The sequence below is a fragment of the Vigna umbellata genome, chromosome 4 (assembly GCF_029865625.1).
Source record: "Vigna umbellata cultivar VRB3 chromosome 4, Vumbellata_1.0, whole genome shotgun sequence".
Taxonomy (NCBI): Eukaryota; Viridiplantae; Streptophyta; class Magnoliopsida; order Fabales; family Fabaceae; genus Vigna; species Vigna umbellata.
Window position 1 is genome coordinate 46,338,019 of NC_142168.1, and position 10,670 is coordinate 46,348,688.

General features: G+C 31.9%; 1 protein-coding gene across 1 annotated transcript; it reads right to left on the reverse strand.

Moving 5' to 3' along the window:
• Positions 1-3,442: 3,442 nt before the first annotated feature.
• On the reverse strand, positions 3,443-9,318 carry LOC124822600 (Rhomboid-related intramembrane serine protease family protein). Its single transcript, XM_047294621.2, has 7 exons — positions 9,160-9,318; positions 7,785-8,328; positions 7,112-7,322; positions 6,813-6,978; positions 5,746-5,916; positions 4,889-5,043; positions 3,443-4,083 (listed from the first exon to the last, which is right to left on the reverse strand). Exons 2-7 carry the CDS (start codon positions 8,320-8,322, stop codon positions 3,810-3,812), a joined length of 1,515 nt encoding a protein of 504 aa, XP_047150577.1. The 5' UTR covers positions 8,323-8,328; positions 9,160-9,318; the 3' UTR covers positions 3,443-3,809.
• Between the last annotated feature and the right edge of the window lie 1,352 nt (positions 9,319-10,670).

Sequence of the window (10,670 nt, forward strand, 5' to 3'; positions counted from 1 at the left end):
ATTTCATTCACACTCTCCAACGAAAATATAATTAGAATAAAAAAATTATAAATAATGACAAGAAAAAGAGTTTATAAGAAGATAAAATTTAGATATGAATAGTTAATCATTTTTATACTCAAAATAACTTAAATTTTATTATATTTTAAAGTAATAATTATCAAACTATTAAATTATCTCATATAACCAATAATGTCTTTTTTATTAATTACTAATTATAAATAATGTTATTATCTTTTGTTTCTACGAGGCTCAAAAGGCATATTCAAGAGTGCAGTTTTATAAAACTTCTTAAACCTCTTTGTAACAAAGCACCTAAATTCACACTTATTTTTTTGTCATATTCACACAATATAACTAAATTTGGATAGTTTGGTATGTTGAATATTATTTATAATTTTGTTGTTATTTACTATGTTATTATTATTCTTATTATTTTAATAAGAGCTCTTGTTATTTTAATAAGAGCTCTTGTTATTTTAATAAGAGCATAGGCCCACGACTCATATGCTACTCCTATAAATACAACTAGTATCCCCTAAAGATACTCATTTCATAATTACTCTCACTTCCACTCTAGATCATAACTTAAACATCGAAGAGTCTTTATAGGTGGATCTTCCTCTCTCAACAAACAAGGAGTAATTTCCCTATCAAAGGATCAACCAAATCAAATTTGGATCTCATTACTTGTCCCAAAGGCCACTCTCAAGATTTGGTAAGAAAATTAACACTCACCATGAGGCCTAGTAAAACGTTTCCCCGACCTCACCTTTCAATGGTCACTACCAAAAGTTTTGTGAACTCTCCTAAGACATAGAAGTCAACCAGGTAACCACCCTTTCCCAACAGATGTAAATGCTCATACAACAACAAGATGAACAAATATAGGCAACATGATGCCAAACTTGAGGCCATATGCGTCCAACAGCAGGCCGATCTGCAACAGAGGATGATCGGCCTCGGGAATGACATAATATTCCAAAGACCTCGTCTGAATCAACAAAGGGAAAGCCACTAGAATTCCTACACTAGGAATAGCCTGTCACCACAATAGAATTCACATGGGAATCAAGATCACTCCCCTCTCGTGGAATTCCAAGCAGAACAATTGATCCTCGAGCATAAGGAATGTAAAAATGTCCTTGTCACCCTAACTCACATTAGGTTTATAAACACCAGAGTAGGTGAACCTGGCATCACCACAAGGATTCCTTAAGACTCGAACAAGAACATGGCTTACAAAGATACTATGATCGATATGTAAAGTCTGTGGAATCCCAAGACTCCACAAGTTATCCTGGCAAGAGACCAACTTGGCAAGAGACCAACCTGGCAAGAATGTAAAACTGCTAAAGAACGCACAACAAACTATAACCCTAGGGTCGACCACGCTATGAAGTTTCACCATTTCACGCCCGAAGTGGCATAGGCCTGAATCCCTAGAGGAGTTGTTGTGAACATCTAGAAATATGATTGAATAGTCGATCCGTCTTTTACCTTTTGAACAATTGTTGTGTTTAAAGAAAGGCAAGGTTTGAATTATTGTGATGTATAACGTTAACAAAATTGAGGTTTTTGTTTCCGCGATGTTATATTATGAAAAAAAAAATTGACAAATTTGTATACTTTATTATTTAACACATGACATTCGTGTTACATTAAGTGTTTAACACATTTTTTTCTACATGTTTTTGGAATATTACTTGAGATCTTAAGGCTTTGCCAAAAACATTGTCTCGACATTTTGATATTCTTATCTGTTTGAGAGTTTAACTGATTGTTGTTTGGTACAATATAGTTTTTGTGTTTAACATGACTCTCATAGACGCTTTGATTCGGGAATCGTTTGGTGTTGCGTCTCGTTTAATTCTAAGTATTTTTCTAAAGCTTTTCCTATGTTAGTAGATGATTAGGGATTTTGAGCCTACTAACACTTATGTTCCTGTCATTATATTCTAGTTATAGCATCTTCAACTTCTCGTTTAATGTTATTTTGTTAAATTTTAAAACATATGAGAGAGTTTAGTAGACATATAAGTCTTATACACGATTTTTTCTTAATATTAGACAATTCAGTCTTATAGACAATCTTGTCTTAACACCCCCTCCTAGTGTTTTTCTTGTAATTTCATATTCATATTGGACCAAGCTCGACCCTTTGGCATAGGACAATTTGACTCAACTTATGGTCCGACCTGACTCAATTCAACCGGGTCAGCTCAACTCGACCTTTAACTTGAGTCAAATATTTAAAAATTAATTAAAATTTTGTAATTGAGCCAAAGTTACTTTGATTTGACCGTAACTAGCTTGAAGAAATTAGAGAGTTTGGACTACTTAAAACCTTTGTGTAATGGACTAATTAAATAAAAACATACCTAAAAAAACTTACCTTATCCATGAGTCACAAGTCAAATTGATGTCTCTAGTTATAAGAGGAGATAATAAATTGCATCATTAACATAAACTTGAAAATAATATAAGTTAATTATCTCCTAAGCTAGGAGTTTTATATAATATATAGAAATATATTTTTCATGACAATCTTTTTTATAACAATAAACCATTTTATGAACAATTATCTCAATAAATGAGAAAGAAAAAGACTGTCTAAGTGTGGACGTGTAAAGTAATTACTGTCGTAATGAATTGATTGAACGAAAACTACAACATTATGAAGAACAATTGCAATAATTAATTCAATGATAGCTAAAATTTTCTTTGGGGTTCAAAAGGGAGGAGTTAAACTGTGGTATCAGGAGATTTACAAGTACTCTGTTTATTATGAAAAACTAAGTTTTAGCCTTTTCTTTGCACTGTTACAAATTGATAACTGTTGATGAAAAACACAATCTACCTAAAACATTTTGAGAATATAGCAGTGGCTGTTATATAAGGGGAAACATATGGAGGACAATCCCATTCCTCAGTGTTAGGATTCTGAGTGAAAGTTTGCTCCCACGTTAAATAAGTATGAGTATAAAGAATACTATATAAAAAGGCAAATTTATATATTTATTATTTTTAAAGTTTTTCGTTAAAACTGATATTTTGACTTTTTTTTTATAAAAAATGCTTATGACTTATTGAATTTACTCGACGAATATGGATCAAACACAGGATTTGAAGTATGTGTCGTTATAATAAAAATGGCACTACAAATAGGTTTCTTTACGTTCTTTGTTTTAGGTTTCTAATAGGAGACTTTGGAATATTACATTTTCTTAGCCAGAGGACATAAGAAAAATATTATTTGAAATATCTAAATTTTTAGATTTATTTGATATTATTCTTATTTTTTATTTTTAAAAAAATAAAAAAATTTACATTTTTATAATCATTTTATTATTATACTCTATATTAAATAAATGTAAAAAAGTGTCAATACTATTACACATTATGAAAATAGAGACAACAAGTGAGAGGTGGCCAAACAAACTAAACTAAAATAAGCTCTGTATAACTCTCGGGAAATCATAAAAGCTCATTTACAATAAAAGGGACCAAACTATAGCATATCTTAACCTCTCTAAGTAAGGAGAGTGCAGTTTTTCTCACATTGGAGGTAAACGAACTTTGTATTTTAAGCATCTATCAGATATTAAGCCGTGGACTTAGCATATACAACTTTACTTTGTAACCCTATAATATTCTTATACAACTATCTAAGTGATAAGTGCCTCTCTTGTACTTCCCACTTTTTTACTTCCTTTTTTACAATGTGTATGTTTTTGTAGGGCTATTGGCAGTACCTTCCCAAAAGGTGAATCTGGTTCGAAAACCTTATGAGTAGATGACATGTTGCATCAGCCAAATATCAACACATATTCCAGGGCATCAATGCCTGCTGCATTGATAGATGCCAGTGCATTTGGTGGGGGCTCCATGAACAACAGGAATGAGCTTAGAGCAACGATGAATATGGTGAATATGAATAGTGATTTGCAAAAATCACCTTGTTTTCTAACAAGTTTAAGTCCTTCTTCTTGACTGGTTCCAGATGATGTATCATTCAACTGAAATGTTGGAATAGTTAAAAAGCCATATGCCATACCTGAGAAGGCTGCTCCAAAGTGTGACCTACAAATCAGCCACCCACCAAATAAAGGTTACTAGTAACTCACAAGTTCACTCAGAAAATGTCTACCACATAAACAAATCAGAAAAGGGAAAACCACAATTGCTGAAAATGATAGAAGTTAAAACTAAGGAAGAACAATAAGCACACAAAATTTAACGTGGTTCGATCAAAGTATTAACGAACTCCAATCAGAAGAAATTACTATATCAAAGCTTATAACTTAGAAGTTTCTCTCTAAGCAAACTCTCACTCAAAAGTACAAATCAATCCTTAGTTTCTACTGAACCACAAGGGACCTATTTATACAGTTATAACTAACATACATGAGATACGCTTATACTCATTTGGAAGTCACCTGAGCAATGCTTCATAAAAAACAGAACTGGGTAGACACTAGAAGATCTCATCAGATGATTCTAACATATTCCACATGTCTTAGTAGACGCTATAAGACTAATCATGTACTTGTATACCGCATATAATTACAGAATTGTCTAAGACATGTCAGACGTTCTAGAAACCTTTTAAACAAGATTTTACTTAAATAATTCTTCACTACAATTTAACACGTAAACCAAGTTTTTCGATTTATGAGAAAAAGTAAATAGAACTCAGTTGTGTATAAGTGAAGATTGTACAATAACTTCTCCTATATATCAAGCTTAATCATTTCATATTGCTCTCATGTTCTGAGATTCAAATCATTTACATGCATGGAACTTTCTTTTGATGTTAAATTGTTTTCATGTTCTTATTGAGTTTGATGACTGAACTACTTTCTCTGAATAACAATATATGACATACCATTCGTCAATTGGACCAAAGTGGCTTAATATGAACATAAGAGCTGTAATAATGATTGCCTTCTGGAACAGGTTCTCTGAAGTATCACTTGCAATTACATCTTTGTTTTGAATTTGATACATAAGCCAAGCACCAATTATTGCAAACACAGGACCCTGAGTACAAGTTGAAGTTGGTGAGAGAGTTAAAGACAATAATCAAAGGAGATCAAACAGAATGAAAAGTAAAAAAGTTCAGCCAACTTCACTAATCAATATAGAAGATTTACAAATGGTTTGACATTATATGTACTTAATTTAACTAAATTATTCTCACTTGATTTCCATCAAACCCTTAGAACATGTGTTAGGTTTCTAGATAGAGGAAACCAGGAAAACAAATGCAAACACCTAAACTCACTTAATCGATCTCGTATTATTGATTCTAGGAAACAAGTACAACATGAATACATCCAAGGGACAATATTCCGTTCACACAGGATGTCAATGATCCTGTCAACAATTCTCCAAACATCTGAAAACTCCCCCGCATACAAAGATCCCCAACTATGTATAGAAAGTCTCACTCATCCTAACAACCTGACCAACAACTACTGTTTAATGTCTCCTCCTAACATACACATTACATATCCCATCAACATGTGCAACTACAAAGCCATTACAACTGAGATTTGGAAGTGAGCAAATTCATGTAGCATCCTTGTTGACCAACCACTAAATCCCACTTGGTTTTATACTTTACATCAACAATAATTCTCTAGAATTCATATTAATTGAAAATTATGAATTGTAGGGTAGTCATTAGAAAAAGTATTCAATCAAAAGGACCATAGTCTAGAACTGTAAAGTGGTACTTACAGTTCCACCAACAGTGGGATCTGATGTATGTAGAAAACTTGTGAAGTTGCAAGCAATTCCACCCAATATATATATCAAGAAAAACGTGAATGAACCATAACCTTTGCAAACTTGAGGCCCAAATGTTACAAGGGCCCAACAACTGAGAGCCATGTGAAATATTCCTGCATGCTGCATATACAAATTTTCTAAGATGCATGCATGAAAAGCATAGTTTCAGTGAGATTAATTTAGCATGTGGTATTAAATAAGTCTCTTACACAATAGACAGAAGAGACTTTTTCACTTTTTGTTTTGTTAAGTGTTTCTAGATATCAAGATTATGTGTTTGATGCATGATGTTACAATAGTTTTAAGCAATGAGTTCCATTGTTTTCACGTAGGAATTCTAGACTTTAATGGCTGTATTTTAAAGTTGTTGGTTAGGAAGCTAAATTATCAAAATAAAGCCAAATCCAAAGTAAATCAAGTGTAAGATAACAAAAGGTTAAAGTTTTGGGATTCACACGAAAGCACAATAACAAAAGGTTAAAGCTAAATTATCAAAATAAATCCAAATCCAAAGTAAATCAAGTGTAAGATAACAAAAGTTAAAGTTTTGGGATTTAGAGGAAAACACAATACCAATAAGAGATTAGCCTAATTTGCATAAGAAATTGACACTTCCTCCAACCTAAAACTTTTCATATATGGTGTTCAACTTTCTCATCTTTACTCAATGTGAGACTTCACTAACATTTGGATTTCTAATGAATTCTTAGTCTCAACAAGTTTCAAAAAAGTTTTAGTTTTTCAAAATTCATTTTGATAAATTTGGTCCATATAAATTTAGTGACAACATGACATGCAATCTAAATACATGTCTTGTCACATGTGAGAGTAGTTGTTAATTTGACTTTTCTGGATCCCTGTTTCCAAAATAACCATTTTGTAAGAATTAATTACATTTAATTAAAAGGTTTAAATTTAACATCATAAATAAAGCCATGTGGTTTTGCAAAATGATGACGAGTGTCATGTAATATATCTACAGAATGGAAACACGGACCCAATTCTCAATCTTGTACCAGAAACATTGGTGTTATAAGCCTCCACCATTCTCCAACCATGATCAAATGGTTTATCTTTGCTCCATAAAGTAGTGGAATCGAAAACATCTCTACATCAGAAGTCCTTACAGGACTTGCTATTTCAAATAGAAACACTGCAATGTTTACAGAAACCAATATGCCACTGCACCCAGATGAAGGATTAAAGAAAGTTACTTATAATATCACAAATAATTAATGTGAAGAAAGTTAGTATGATAGCTTAAAGAATAGCCAATGAAAGAATAAAACAAGAACTTTGTCAGAGCAGAACTTACATTAGGTAGAGACTAGAGATTTCAAAATGCTGTAATGAATCTGTAGCAGACCTTGGACCATGTACTTCTTTTATTCTTCTTATTCCCACAAAAGCATTTTGTTTCCTGAAGTGTGATCTTTCAATGTCTCTGCTCACAGATTGTTTTGGTGCTAAATTTTCTTCACTACTATTCTCAACATAATATGGCATGCGAGATTCTTGGTTGGCTCCTGCATATCAAAATACTAACTCATTCATCTTTCAAACAAACTTGTTCTTTTCTCAGTTAGAACAATGTTTAAGTGGTTGAGATTGAGAAGACCAAGCCAGCTAGAAGAAGAGAATGACCATCAAGGTGAGAGTATACAGTGTTAAGAAGTGAATTTTAAGTCTAATTCACCTTACATGATTACAAAACCATGTAAGGTGAGGTTTGCACCTACTTGTATTATAAATTGGTCCGACATGGGATGGCCAAGTTTATGCATGGACAATGTAAGGTGTTTTTATATTATCATCCAATCAGAACCTGCTATGCACTGAAAGTTTGCTGACTTTTATAATCACTCTTAGAAATTACATCAATCATGATTTCTGATTAGTTACTAGTGTAAAACATTCTACACCAGTGGTGCATAAAAATTATACTCTAAATAAAAGACACCAAAACACCAGAAATAATTACACTTTACCATGATTTATTTTTCCAAGATACTCATCAAGAGACTCTATTGCAGTTTCTGATCTAGTTTGGCACTCTGTTCGATGCTCCTGTATCACCTTGTGTGATGAATCAAATGTACGCAATTTTGCAATATCTTGGAGTTTTCCAAAATAAGAATCTAATGACCTTAGTTGCTTCTCAGTTGAGCTAGAACCTGCCGAACACCAAACTCTAGAAAGATTTTCTTTCTTGGAATAACATCCCGGAAGGAGGCTGAGGTGATTGTCTGAAACCCAAAGTCTTGTCACATTCTTATGCATAGAACCTTTGTCATGAAGTGTGCACCTAGGTACATTCCTCTCTGCTGTGTTTGATTTTGTGAGGGCACTGTTGACTTTGTTCCATGGTTGGCAACTCCTGCACATTTGACCAGGAATTGAAAAGATGGACCTCTTCATATTATTACAGTCATATATGATCCTTTTCTCACTCTGCCTGATTGCATTTTGAGCTGGTAAATTTTTGTCCTTGCAGGGCATTTTGTAAAACATAGGAAATGCTGCCATGAAAACCTACAAAAGAAAGAAAAGGATAATCAACATACAAAGGAAAAAAGCAAGTGAAAACAAAGAATCACTAAGTAAATAGTGTATTTCAAGGATTTGTACACTCATCTAATCACTATGCATGACATATTTGTTAACTTCTGCAACATATTAAGGAGATTTGAAATTGATGAGTTATGAGACAACTCATATAAACCGTAAATGTTAAAGTTAATAAATTTGTGACTTTCTTTCTTATATATTGTTCAACTTTCTTAATCTTAATCCATTCACCTGAAATCCTAACAACTTTAGCTTAATCAAGCAACAGTGAGTGTGGGAAATAGCATGAAATGAAATCCACTTTATTGGGTCTGCAATCAAATAAGAAAACTAGAGAGAAAAAGATAATTTTATTTCAGACTACAAAAAAACGGTGGATGAGGACAACAACCTATTCACCTTTGAACCACAAACACCTTTGTTAGACTATCAACACTGGTTACATACACTCAGATATCTACAGTAATATCATAACAGAAAATTGTAAACATATTTTCATTCACTCATTTCTGCATTAATATATCAAACCATGCACAAAAATCACCTTATGCAGTCAAAGATATCAGTAGTTTCTTTTTCCAGCAAACAGAAAAACATTAATCCCTTGAAGGCCTTGTTTTTACAGTTAGAGTACTGATTAACGAATTGAAATGATGAAGAAAGAAAGAAAGAAAGAAAGAAAGAAAGGCCTGATAACATGAACAGGTACATGTTAAAATTACCAAAGTACAATAAGAATGGTCATAGAATCAAGAAACTGAAATGCAAAAGATGAAGGGTTGGACTTGGTTCTACCTGTTAAGGTACAACAATGCAGAAAATTTGTTTAGTTATCAGTCATATCTTAGCTTCTTGAGAATTGGAAGAGAAACGAAGTGAAAGTTTTTAATTGGTATCAATTCCATTAATGACATATGGTAATGGCTTCATGGTGTTTGTAAAATTGCACAGACAAGGATCTAAAATGACAGCTAATTCTGTTTCAATGTACCTTATCTTTGTTCAGCCATTCATGGTTTGGAACAAGAGATACGCAATGTTTGTTAGCCAATAAATGCAGAGGATTTTGGCGGACCCACTTGCCACTTTGGTTAATCTCCCACGTTGCATGCTTAACCACCTTAAACTCCCTTCTGATTTTCCTTCCAAATCAATAGGGAAAATGTATGGCCTACAACTTCTTATTGAGGAAATGAATTGTGATGCAGAAGAATGAAACCAAAATATCTAAAAGGGCCCAGTTTATGATCACACCAGATGACTTATTTTTGAAAAAAAAAGATTCATATAAAACGGGATGAGTTTGTTTATGTATATCTAACTTTCTTAATAAAATAAGCTAATCTTAATTATTTTTATGTCTTTATTATTGTAACTATTTTCGCAACATAAGTAGCCTTTTTTTAATAAGTAAGTTTATATAATTCTTTATAACCTATTTGCTTTACTTTTTTAAAAATACTTATTTTAAATTTAATCAAATTGACTTGAACTTTTTTTTTGTATAAGTAATATATCAATACTTTTTTTTAGTTTTGGGTCCTGAAAATTTTATTTTTTTAAAATAATTCCTGTAAATTTTATTTATTTATATTAGTTTTTACTATTTTTTCTAATAAATATATATGATAATTGTTAAAAATTAAATATGTTCTCGATTATATTAACGGCGGTTAATGAATTTTAAATAAATTAAATTTATTATATTAAAAATTTAATTTAATTTTTATTATATTAGAAATGAAATATGTTAATATTTATCATATTAAACTGATATCTATCCCAATAAATATATTACTATATTTAGAATGGAAGAGCAAAAGGCCAAAAAGAAAACAACTATCATTTCGGTTTTCTTTACAAGCATACTAGAAATAGTTAATTATAACGATAAAATATTTTAAATTCAATATATAAAATTCACCAAATTCCCTTTAAGATGGGTCATTATTCATGAGCATGGGAATGATTTTGATGACCTCGCTCATCTAATTAAATATTTTGTCCTATTAGTCTTTTTAGTAAAATAATACCTTCAAGAGTGTTGCTCCTTCCACCACCACACCTTTCTCCTTCCACCTCCCATTTACTATTTTGTCCCTAACTAAAATTTTATTTTTAGGGTTATTATTTTTTAATTTTACCCATTCACAACCTATTCCACTAATAACCTATTCCAGTCCCCCGTACATGAGTTAAATATTTTTCTTTCATTTTAACATTATATTTCTTCCTCTCTTTCTTTCGTCGCTGTGAGATACTACAAGTTGCAAAGGTTGGTGGTGGTGGTGGAAAGAATTATCAAG

Coding starts and splice junctions, on each gene's coding strand:
- LOC124822600 (XM_047294621.2), bottom strand. CDS start 8,322: ATGGCAGCATTTCCTATGTTTTACAAAATGCCCTGCAAGGACAAAAAT. Junction 7,323..7,784: donor TCTTGGAAAAATAAATCATG/GTAAAGTGTAAT, acceptor TTTGATATGCAG/GAGCCAACCAAGAATCTCGC. Junction 4,084..4,888: donor TTTGGTCCAATTGACGAATG/GTATGTCATATA, acceptor GCTGATTTGTAG/GTCACACTTTGGAGCAGCCT.